The sequence below is a fragment of the Populus euphratica genome, unplaced genomic scaffold (assembly GCF_000495115.2).
Source record: "Populus euphratica unplaced genomic scaffold, PopEup_1.0 scaffold381.1, whole genome shotgun sequence".
In the NCBI taxonomy this organism is placed as follows: Eukaryota; Viridiplantae; Streptophyta; class Magnoliopsida; order Malpighiales; family Salicaceae; genus Populus; species Populus euphratica.
In genome coordinates, this window is record NW_011500271.1 from 139121 (window position 1) to 151316 (window position 12196).

At 33.8% G+C, this 12196-nt stretch overlaps 2 protein-coding genes across 3 annotated transcripts in view; one reads left to right on the plus strand and one right to left on the minus strand.

The window, feature by feature from the left end:
* RAD4 (DNA repair protein Rad4 family) overlaps positions 1–4745 on the plus strand; it is a 7677-nt gene extending 2932 nt beyond the window's left edge. For both annotated transcript variants that reach the window (XM_011008949.1, XM_011008950.1), the window contains 6 exons: positions 392–1153; positions 1867–2218; positions 2296–2490; positions 2635–2784; positions 3423–3632; positions 4031–4745. In XM_011008949.1, the coding sequence (XP_011007251.1) occupies positions 392–1153; positions 1867–2218; positions 2296–2490; positions 2635–2784; positions 3423–3632; positions 4031–4411 (2050 nt within the window). In that variant the 3' untranslated portion in view covers positions 4412–4745. The remainder of the gene's footprint in view (positions 1–391; positions 1154–1866; positions 2219–2295; positions 2491–2634; positions 2785–3422; positions 3633–4030) is intronic.
* Positions 4746–7650: 2905 nt separating this feature from the next.
* Positions 7651–9805, minus strand: LOC105112990 (HMG-Y-related protein A-like). The gene is made up of 2 exons (XM_011008951.1): positions 9569–9805; positions 7651–8400 (listed from the first exon to the last, which is right to left on the minus strand). Exons 1-2 carry the CDS (start codon positions 9617–9619, stop codon positions 7882–7884), a joined length of 570 nt encoding a protein of 189 aa, XP_011007253.1. The 5' UTR covers positions 9620–9805; the 3' UTR covers positions 7651–7881.
* Between the last annotated feature and the right edge of the window lie 2391 nt (positions 9806–12196).

The following is a 12196-nucleotide window of genomic DNA, read 5'->3' on the forward strand; positions in this document are numbered from 1 at the left end:
TTCCTGCTGTGCAATTTTAAGATTCTATGTATAAAGTTTTTTTTTCTCCCTCTCCCTTATGCTCTTTAAATTTATTGTTCTCTTTGTTTTAAAAGAAAAAAGTTCATATTCTCTATACTGTCTGATTCAATGTTCATTCTTTTTAATGGATTGGTCATGTTGTAATCTGTGGACTTGCTGGAGGCTGCTCTTTTCAGACAATTAACTGGTGGTAGCCACCAAATTATGCTGTTTAGGTTTCTTGTAGTTTTGTATGCGTGCCTTTTTTATTTCAGGATAACATGGAAAATATCTTATATTGCAGGCCCTTGAGCACTGAATGTTATGATTTTGAATTTTGATACTTTTGTTTATGAAAGCATATATTTGTAGTAATGGTTACTTGTTTTAGATTTGTATCCATCCTTGATGTTGCTTCCATAAAACCTGATGCTGACAAATACGAGTCCTTGAATCAAGATACAAGTAAAATGCGTAGGGGAATATTCAGCACTTCAACACTGATGGTGGATAGACCGAAAGAGGTTTTCATACCTCCTAAATCTCCCTCATGCAGTGAGAAAAAAAATGTTGCCGAAACCTCATCCAAGGCTTCATGCAAAAGTAAAGATAACTGTTCAAGGAGCAAGAAAATTCAATCTAATGATTCTCCTCCTGCTGTTGAACTAAAAGATAAGATGGTAGATGTGTTTCCATGTGAGGTACAAAATAACACTTCTGAAGAATGTGTTACCAAGAAATCTCAGGGTTCAAAGAGGAAAGGTGATCTTGAGTTTGAGATGCAGTTGCAAATGGCCATGTCTGCAACAGCAGTTGCAACTCAAAGTAACAAAGAATTGGATGTAAAAGAATCAAATAGTAATTCATCTGATGTCTCTTCTCCATTTAAAAGAATCAGAAAAAATGCAAATGAAGAATCTTCCTCTCAGGGAATCTCGACTGCTCTTGGATCCAGAAAAATAGGATCTCCTCTTTATTGGGCAGAAGTATACTGCAGTGGAGAAAATCTGACAGGAAAGTGGGTGCATGTGGATGCTGTACATGATATTGTAGATGGAGAGCAGAAGGTGGAAGCTGCAGCTGATGCTTGCAAAACATCTTTGAGATATGTAGTTGCTTTTGCTGGGCTTGGGGCCAAAGATGTGACTCGCAGGTTTTGCATCCTCTGAAATCTCTTTTGTTATATATATATATATATATATATATATATATATGGTAATTTTAAATAAAATCACATTTTAGTCTAGGCATACAAAACATTAAATATGATCTTTCGGTTTCCAATTGCTAGAGTCTGTATATGTTTGCTCGATTCATTAGTTTTTAGAAATGCTCTTTGGCAAGATGTGAAGAGTAAGACCTAGCACAACCTTTTTTTTTTTTTTTTTTTTTTCCATTTGAGCTAGAGTGCCAAGGGCGCTCCATTTTTACATTTAAGCATGATTTGCAAATGAATGCACCTTTTGATTTTCTCCAATGAGATATTGGTCTTTTTATATTGCATGTCATGTGGGACGACACCTTGATTCCTTGAGATAAAAGAGCTTTCTTGCTAGATATATGGCAATGGGAGATAAAGTCTTCTTCCTTTTCTTTCCCTTTCAATGATTGTCTACAAGATTTTCCGTGGTGCTGTACTTCTAAACAGGACTAGTAGAATGCACACTTAAATTATGTAAATGTTTGTTTCAAGCACCTTACTAATTATGCTCCGACTCACTGAAGATTTTATTATATTCTCCAATTTTTGAACCCTAGGTTTGAAAATCCTGCTAGTAAACGCAATACTTGCAGAATAGCTTAAAGAGATGTTGAAACAATAGTCATCTTTATAGCCATATGTATTATAAAAAGATTGTAATGCAGGTACTGTATGAAGTGGTACAAGATAGCATCACAAAGAGTTAACTCGCATTGGTGGGATGCAGTATTGGCCCCACTGAGGGAGTTAGAGTCAGGAGCAACTGGAGGTATGGCACATTTGGAAAAGCCCCATGCTAACGCCTCAAATGAACATGAAAATGTAATAGCATCAGGATTGTCTGATCTTCCAATGCCTAATGAACTTCCAAGCAATGTTGACTTGCCCAAGGAATCTGGGAGGAAGAACGATGTAGAATCTTCAGGCAGGAATTCTTTTGCTGCTACTAGAAACACCATTGAGGATATGGAATTGGAAACTAGGGCACTAACTGAGCCTCTTCCCACTAATCAGCAGGTATATTGCTATCAATTAAATGATCTCAAAGGTTTCTTCGCAAATTCTTGTTTTATAGAACCCTTTTCCTTGTGCAGGCATACAAAAATCACTCGCTATATGCAATTGAAAAATGGCTTACAAAGTGTCAAATACTTCATCCTAAGGGTCCTATTCTGGGATTTTGTTCTGGACACCCTGTTTATCCTCGTGCTTGTGTGCAGACACTCAGAACAAAAGAGAGATGGCTGCGTGAAGGGATGCAAGTTAAAGCAAAGGAACTTCCAGCTAAGGTCTGGTTTGCCTAATGGGAGTATACTGTAGATCTATTTTTCTATTAGATAGTTGAGTTTTCTATATATTGTAGATCTGTTCTTTAATTAGATAGTTGAGTTTTCTATGACAATTCCTGCAAATAGATAACGCATTTCCTACAGGTAGTGAAACAATCTGGAAAGCTTAAGAAAGTGCAATTTTCTGAAGATGATGATTATGGTGAGACTGATTCCGGAGTTGTTGAACTTTATGGAATGTGGCAGCTAGAACCCTTGCAACTTCCCCATGCTGTAAATGGGATTGTTCCAAAGGTCACTTCCTAATATTCTCCTTTTCTCCTAACAATGTAATTCATGCTTAAATTTTCAAATTGATTGAGATTGAACAATTTTCCCTAGCAAGTATGTTACTTTCCTTCATAACAGCATTCATGTTACGCAGTACAGAGATTATCTTCATATTCTATCACTGAATAAGTTTGTTGAAGAAATATATATAATGTTTTACAGGAAGATCAGTAAATATTTGTGCAATCATATCTAATTTTTAATCTAAAAAGATTGTATAAAGTTTCTCTAGGAATGGATGTATTGGGATTTGAGAACTTATTATTTTATCATGGAATAATCATCTGAAAAACCCCTTAAGCCACTCTTCATTTATTTCTAGATTGTTATAAAGCTCCAACTATGGGGTGACAGAGAATTCTATCAGGACATAGAATGACTTCATTTCAATTGTATATTTCCACACTGTACCTTCATCATTTGGCTGGTTGACTTACAGATGTACAAAGCCTTCTTAGGACAGCTTCCAAATGCCACGTAAAATTTCATTTGTAGTTTATTTAACAATTAGATTTAGAAGTTAACACTTATTTGGTTGATGCTGCTTCTTTTGTAAATGAAACTATATTTTCACTGACTGTTCAATTTGAATCTGAATTCAGAATGAACGAGGTCAAGTTGATGTGTGGTCTGAGAAATGCCTGCCACCAGGGACTGTGCACTTAAGATTGCCAAGGGTATTTTATGTTGCCAAGAGACTGGAAATTGACTATGCACCTGCCATGGTTGGTTTTGAATTTAGAAATGGTAGATCTGTTCCAGTCTTTGATGGTATTGTTGTGTGCAATGAGTTCAAGGATGCAATATTAGAGGTAAATAGCTTGCTACTTGTGGGTGGTTGTTGAAGTTTGAAATGATGTGATGATTTTTTAATGATTAGTATGATCTTGAAGCCCCCCTCCCCTCTCTTTTTGTAATATTGCTTATACTTCACCATTAAGATGCTCATCTCTCTCTCACTTCACACCAAGATACGTAGTTCTTTACCTTGACTCAATTTTTTGAAGGAAAATGATGTAACAAGTTGAATGGTGCTTGAACTTTTTCTACACCTATTTGAAATTGTTTTTCTGTTTCTTCAGTATCCTTCATACATCTGCATGCAAAGTTTTTCTTTTTTTCTTCTTTTATTCACGCTTTCTGACTTCCTTTCAAGATGGTCCTGGTGTCTTCCAACTGATAGGCACATCTTTTGTTTCTCTCTCTCCAGGCATATGCTGAAGAAGAAGAGAGAAGAGATGCTGAAGAGAAGAAAAGAAATGAAGCGCAAGCTATTTCTAGGTGGTATCAACTTCTTTCATCAATCATAACCAGACAAAGGCTGAACAACTCGTACGGGAATGGTTTGTTGCCTCAAATGCCAAGCAATGTCGAAAATACAAATAACCAGCCGGATGTGCATGTTGGTAGTACACAACCTCCAGGACACCAGAAAGATTCAAAGGATCGTAAGTTAAATGCTCCATCAATGACTCTAACAGATGACCATGAGCATGTGTTTTTGGTAGAGGATCAGAGTTTTGATGAGCAGACCTCAACAAGGACAAAGCGGTGTCATTGTGGATTTTCGGTCCAAGTAGAGGAATTGTAGTTGCCAATTCCATCGCCGTTGCAGGACCCGTGCTTGGAATGAAGCATGATGATTATTGAAGAAGCTAGACTCTGGAATTAATATTTAAATTTTGTCAGGAAGTGAAGCCCCTTGGATTAGATTGGCGAGGACAATGCATGGCAATGCATGTTCTTCACTGTCACCCCTCCCCTACAAGTAGCTGTTGCTGTGTTGTATGTACATAAAGCAGCTCCTGTACAGTTTGGCTCAGAGAAAATGTAACAGCTTTATCCCTCTTCTTCTTGTGTTGAGAATACGAGCTATTATAAATTTCTTTTTGGTAACAGAGGAACAATATCCCTCCTTTGCAATAGCCCATTCCTTTTCATCATCATAAGAAAAGTTCAGGTATACTGCTTGAATGTTGCCTTCGATTTCCACCGAAGAGTACTGACTGGCTGGCACTATGGAGCCATTCTGATCTGGTCATGGCAGTTGCCACTGCTTGTAGATGGTATGCAAATATGTCCTTCGCAATCGTAACTACTTTTTGAACTCCACTTTGAGGCATGCTACGTGTTTGGTAGAGCAACCGCAACTGCAATTAAAAGCACCGTCGGTTGGAGAAAATTGCTTTGCTCCAGGAGGTGGAACTGCAACGCTATTGCTTTTTATTGCTAATGAACTCTCCCAGCTTTTCCTCCACACAAACTACAGCAAAGATATAGGCATCCCACTCTCTCATGGCCCGTGTTCTATAAATGGACCTCGTTATTGACCTGCAAAATGTAAGAGAAGGCTACCTAGGTTTGCTTTCATTTGCCCTAGTGATTGATCATGGAAGCTTTTAGAGATTGAGGGGTCCTAACTAATCCAACCCACAAATGATAGCTTGGTGCTTTCGACACAAATAAAAGTATCGTATTATACCTTTTCTTGCCTCCATACGAGACATCAGGTGGCCCCCATAACAAGAATTTTAACTCCTTGGACTAAGAGCATATTTGACCATGCTACAGCGTTTGTGCATGTGTGTGTCTATATATATATATACACACTTGATTAACATTAATCTCTTAACTAGTTTGGATATATTTTCATTAATTTTATAAGTTATAAAATTAACTATTAGTAACGGAATCTAAACTCATATTTAGTGGTGGTAGACTTTTCAACTAATATAATATTAAAAAATAAAATAAAAAATAAAAATAACTTTAAGAAGAAGTTAAATAAAATCTGATATCAAGAAAAATTTAGTATTTTTACTATGCATGTAAAAAGAAAAAAACAAGTATATTTTTGGAAGGGATATATTAAAATTTCACTTTTAAAAGTGAAAAAATCAAGTAGATCTTTGAAAAAAATATATTAAATTTTATTTTTAAAAGTAATTCAATCAATCAATACACTAAGCTAAAAATAGTGAAAGATTAATATTGCCTAAAAAATCTCACAAAAATTAATTTTTCACGTGAAAAAAATTCTTTTACCCCTCAAGTAAAGCTTGCAAATTTAGAAAGCGGAAGGAAATTTATGAATTATTTTTTTGTTAAAAAAATTACTTCTATCATTCTATAATTCAGTTAAAATTATATTTATTTATCAAATTTTGAAAAATTATAGTTTATATCCTGAATTTTTTTTAAATAAAAAAAACCTAATTACACTCCTATTTATTAAATTGAAAAATCAACCAAACAACAACCACTACTTTTTTGTATTCTACTGGGCTTTCTGGGTTCGATTCTATATCTTTAGGAAAGTAACAAATCCCCAAATTCATCCTCAACTTCTCACTGCTTTCATCATCAAAACCCAAATCACCAACCAACTGCCACACCAACAAATCCACACAAGTGCAATTTTTGGTCACCTAATCACCCCTGCAAAATTAATTATTTAAACTCAATTTAATCTGGGTTTATATTTTTTTTGGTTTAAGATCTAGAGATCTGAGCTTGTTAAGTTGTAATCCGTAATAGATTAAATATTGTTCCAATAATTCGATGTTCTTAAAAGAAGGTTATCAATTTTATTCTGTTTTCTCTGCAATGGATGGAATATTTTATGTCAATTCAAAAAGTAAAATAATTTTCATTTTATTTTAAATCTCTATTTATTCTGGATTTTTTAGTTAAATTTCAATTGAAATATTCCGGTTTTATTCCTAATTTTTATTTTGATATTGAAAAATCATTAAATCAAATTGAACTCGTTTTAATTTAATTAATTAAATCATCTAAATATAAAAGATTTTTTTTCATTACTATTTTCAATAAAAATGATATTATTTTTTTAAAATTAGATTTATCACTTATATATATATGGTTTATATTCATATTATTTTTTTATGTTTATACTTTGTAGAAATTTAAGCAAAATAAGAGATGTTTTAAATTCTATTAGTCTTGATAACATTGACTTAACTTTATATTCAAAATATTTATATTAAAACATTTTACTTTCATAATATTTTGATATTTTGTTTAAGTTAAATTATTTTAAATTAAAAATCTATTTAATAATGACTAGAAATATTTTAAAATTTAAAATTATATTTATTTAAAATTATATTTGTATTGCATAATTTATAATTAATTTATCTTTAATTTAATTTTTTTTTTATATATACACACACACAATCACGAAATGACATGCTAAAATACTTTAAAATTAAAATATTTTATTTCAATTAAAAAAACAAAACACATTGAAATATTTCATTTTAATTAAAAAATCAAAACACTTACCTAAACAAACAGAATTAACAAAACAAATAGAATTAACATGGATGCAGCTAGGGTTATGAGAAAAGAGAGAAGGATAAGCCTGTACATGCTTAGGGTATTTTAGTTATTAAATAAAATCTAATAGCAACCCTGTTAATAATTAGATAATTTTTATTAATTTTTTTAGCAATGATGTTATATGTTAGTGGATGTCTAAAATTTTGAACTAAAACTGCAATTTTTCATAAATTCGACAGGTAAATAATATTTCAACCAAATAATACCCAATTTCCACATCTCGAAGAAGAAACATGTAACATCTAGTCAGCAATTTTCAAAACTGAAAAAAAATGAAGGAACGTGCTTCATTCTTGCAGCAACAGATAACGTTGTCAAACCATGTTGCCGGTTTTGAAATTTCAGTACATCGTCCTAAAGTCTCAATCGGTCTGAATTGACTAACAATTTTGGACAACAGTCTACTTGTTTTCAAACAGAGAAAACAGAAGACTATGTAATGGTTTTCTCAGTCAAGGGACAAGCAGATTAGCATTAAGAAAAACATGCAGTTACGAACATCATTCTCTACGAAAACTACAACAAACCAAGAAAGCTTAATAATAACAGCTAAAATCATCCAATTATACAAACGTAGTTACACGCACAGAAACACACACCACTGTTAACAACAAAGAACACACACAACTGCCCAATTCTACGGATATGTAGAAACAACATAGTCCATCAATTGTTATTACCACTACTGGAAGGAGATGCCTAATTCTGAACACTCACTTCAGTCATAGCAGCAGCCTTCACCTTTGGAGGCCGACCCCTTGGCCTTCCACTACCTGTTATCATTGGAACTGCTGAGGCAGCTGTAGGTGTTCCAGTTATTCCTCCGGTGGGTCGTGCCATCTTGCGTGGCCTCCCTCTTGGCCTTCCACTTCCCGCAGTGGTAGCCTTCGGCTTCACTGGCTTTGGTGGTGCATTTGGATCCTTAGGTGGACGACCCCTCGGTCTGGCGGGGGCCAGGTCTGCAGGTGGTGCAAGTGGATCCTTGGGCTTTGGGGGCCTACCACGACCACGCCTTGGAGGAGCATTGGGATCTGGCTTCATGTAGTTGTTTTTCCAAAACATTAACTCTCCAGTATCTGTCATTCGATTGAGATGGTGTGCGAGGAGAGCTGTGTGGCCAGCCGGCAAGTTCCCGTATTTTGATTCAATGTATTTCGATATTGATGTCTTGTTAGAGCCACCTGTCTCATTCAATGCTACAATGGCTGACCAAATCATCTGAGAGCAATAGGAAAAGAGCCATCAAAATTACAAAAATCAATTCCTTGCAAAAGGACCAAAAAGAATACATGCCACCAACACGGTGAAAGTGGAAGGCTTATTTTTGAGAACTATGCAATCAATTATGAACTCAGAAGTTTCCTTTTGATTTTTTATGTAACATTTTCTTTCAATAAATACAAGAACTAGAACTAGAAGTGCTAAAAACTAAGAGAAAAATGTAAACCAAAGATACACAAATCCCTTTTCCCTTTGCTTGGAAAATAGAAGCACAGAATACTAGCGGTTAATATAACGAAATCCAAATGCATTTAATCTGAACTGTGATAAGGAAAATGTAAGATGAGGATTGCATGAAAATGGCTTTATCTTAATTTTTTCAAAAAGTCCCAACCTTCTTAATAAATATTTAAGCACATAACGCTGGAGATTTAACCATGATGCTTCAGAGGCTGTCAAAATTCATCTCAATAACACCAAGGTGAAACAGTGTGTTTTTTTTTAACAAGCAGAAATTAGAAAAAGTACTTCTCAGAGTTTCTGCATATTAAAAAAGAAAAACATGCTAAATACAGTCGAATTTATTTTTTTCCCTTAACATATATATGAACAGGGGATTTCAAGGAAATAGGTTTCTTGAATATACTTTTAAAAAGAAGAAAAAAAAAAAAACACCACTCTTCTATTTCAATAACCCAAAATTTAGCATGAACTGAGTCAACAAAAACCAAGCCTAAAAAGAGGGAAAAAAACCAATTCAAGCTTTGATTTTTAAATGGCATAACCAAGTCAGTGAAATCCAAAACCAAAACAAAACTCTTTAATCATAACCAAATGCAAATGATGATTTAAAGAAAACTGAATTTCCCAGAAAAATTAAAGCAGGACTGGAAGCAAAAAAAAAAAAAAAAAAGCTAAAAAACACAAGCTCAATCTTAATAAGGAAATCTAAATCAAATAAAAAAAGGGTCTTTATCATCTTCCTCAGAGACCATTTTCTCCATTTCAAGCACCAAAACCAAAAAAATCTAAAAAAAAATAAGAAGAAGCACAGCGAAGTAAGCTACGCTATTCAGAACTAAAGATCAACAAGCACAGTAAAAAGACAGAAACTTTCCCCCCCTTTTTTTGTATAGAAAGGAAAATAGAGCGTGAAGTTAAGTACCTCAGGGTAAGGAGGGAGTGATGGAGGCTTACTAATCTCCTCAGTTGCCATTAAATTCCCAACAAAATAGAGAAAAAGTTTGAAACTTTAAAGTCCACGCTCTTCACTGAACTGAAATAAGTGAGTCCCCACAAAAGGAACTCTAACAACAACAACTGCTTTGTTTCAGAATCTTGTAAGAAATCACTATTTCTTGATCTATAATGCTAAAAAGGATATACCACAAGGGTTTTTTTTTTTTTTTTTTTTCTTTTCTTTATTTTTGGTTTAGGAGAGAGAATGGATGGATGGTTAGGATTGTTTAATGGATGATGATGATGATCTAACGGATGAGAACGTGTCATACGGATGTGACTTAGATTTGATGACGTGGGATGTTGTGAATATTTGTGGTATTATTTATTTTTTCCATTGTTTGAAATTGCTTTTTATTTTGTTATCCTCATCGTGGCCCCTTGTACTAAAGAAAGATGTTGAATGGAATGGTCCATGCCTTCTCAAATAAAAAACAATGGTGAGAATCTAACATTAAGTATATTGTTTATTCAAGAGTTTTTTCTTTTTAATGGACTAATATTAATAGATCTTTAAAGATTTTTCATATTAGTATATAATCAAAGTTACCAATTATAATAATCAAGTTACCAATTATATATAAACCAATTCCCGATAATAATTCATATTATTATCATTAATAAAAATCTATTTTATGTTATTAACACAAACATAGCAATAAATTAAATTACATTATATAAAAATAAACTATTTAGAATTAAATTAATAGTTTTACCATGTGTCTCTAATTTAGAAATCAAAAGTTTACAGTTTCACTTTAAAAGAATTATATAAAAATAAACTATTTAGAATTAAATTAATAGTTTTACCTTGGATCTCTAATTTAGAAATCAAAAGTTTACATTTTTACTTTAAAAGAAAATGCTTGAAAGAACAAACAAAGAAATGGAGAATTAAAAAAAAAATTAAAGGGAGACATTAATTAGGCTATGGCTGCTTCTTCTTCTTCTTTAAAAAGGGAACTTTAATGCACAGCATGAAATACCTTAAAAAAGCCACGAATAATTTGGTAAGGAGGATCTGATTTTCAGTTTTTTACAAGAAAAAGGTTTTTTCATGTTAATAAATTTCTTACACTCACTTTGTAATGGAAAGTGGTGATTTTGTATTTCCTATATAAGGTAAAATGTTTGAAAATGGAAAACAAAAAAAGAGAGAAGAAAGCCAGTTTATTATTCATTTAGTAGTATTTAATTAATTAAATTCATACCCAAAACTACCAAAATAACCCAAACAATTTAATTTTATCATACTTTCAACAGGATCATTTTAATATATAACCTACAAAAACCTTAATTTTCAGCAATACCACAATAATATCTATCTATGTATGATGATTTTTCTTGAATGGGAGAGTTAATCGACACCCCTAGCAATAGAATGGCCTCGTCCATAAGGGTTTCCGTGGGAAACATGTCCAGAACCATATGATGAACATCTAGCTGGAAACTCGCCTCCTCCTCTCAAACCCAAAGGAGTGGATGGCTAATTATAAGGTACAAATAACTGATCAATCTGGAAAAGTTAACTAGGGTAACTCTTTGGACGTTTTATCACACAGTTATAAGATCTATGGGATCAACTCGATCGATTGAAGTTTAAGTTCATCAGCTAGACAGATTGACTTGGATTATCTTAGATTTTTTGTATCATTTAGACGAGGAAACGGATATCCAAGCGAGGGGGGTGAGTCGATGGGAGGTGGCCATGCCCACCTACTAGCTAGGGAACAAATCATGCATGCATCTACGATAAATGCTCGTAAATCAAATGTCAAGGTCACACAACAACGTAGAAACAAGATTTGATGTAACTATAGGCGACAACCCGTATGCTCTGCAGAAGAGCTTTTACGGAGGCCTGGAAGATCCCTATGAACTATAGCTACCGGCTGTTTTGTCGGTCTGATATGGACAAAAAAACCAACGTGCCCATGACATGCATCGATCTCCTTTACAACTTGAACAGTAATACGTATACTCCCTTACTTGTAGAAGGGACTTCTTTCTTTTACAGGTCTAGATGATTGCTAAGTGAATTAGCTAGAATTTGCCACACTGGAGGCTCAGGTTCATCATTATCTATTTAGTATAATTGCAACAAGGGCATTGAATTAATCGGTGTTGATTTGGGTTAATAGTGTGATGGTAATTTAATCAAACTCAGGCGGTTAAATTTTCTTCTTCGGTCAAATAAGAAAAGACTATCCACAGCTTGGTTGAAAAAAATTATAACATGCCATGTATAACCTATTATTTCTTACAGTGATCTTGTCTTGCAACGTTGCAAAATCCCAGGTCAGAAAAGAGACAACAAAAACCATGAGTCCTACTCCAACTCAACAATGGAACCAAACGTGTGAATGTCACCAACTATGGTGCCACCATCATCTCTCTTAATCTGTCCCTGATAAAAATGGTTCCTTCTCTCTCTCAGTATCGATCTATTTCGGTAGATTTTGTGGTTTAGTATCTTGGATTCTTTGTTTTTGTGTTTGAAGGGTGGATGGTGTGATGACTGTTTTGTTTGATTTGTAGGGAAGGGTGCTGATGT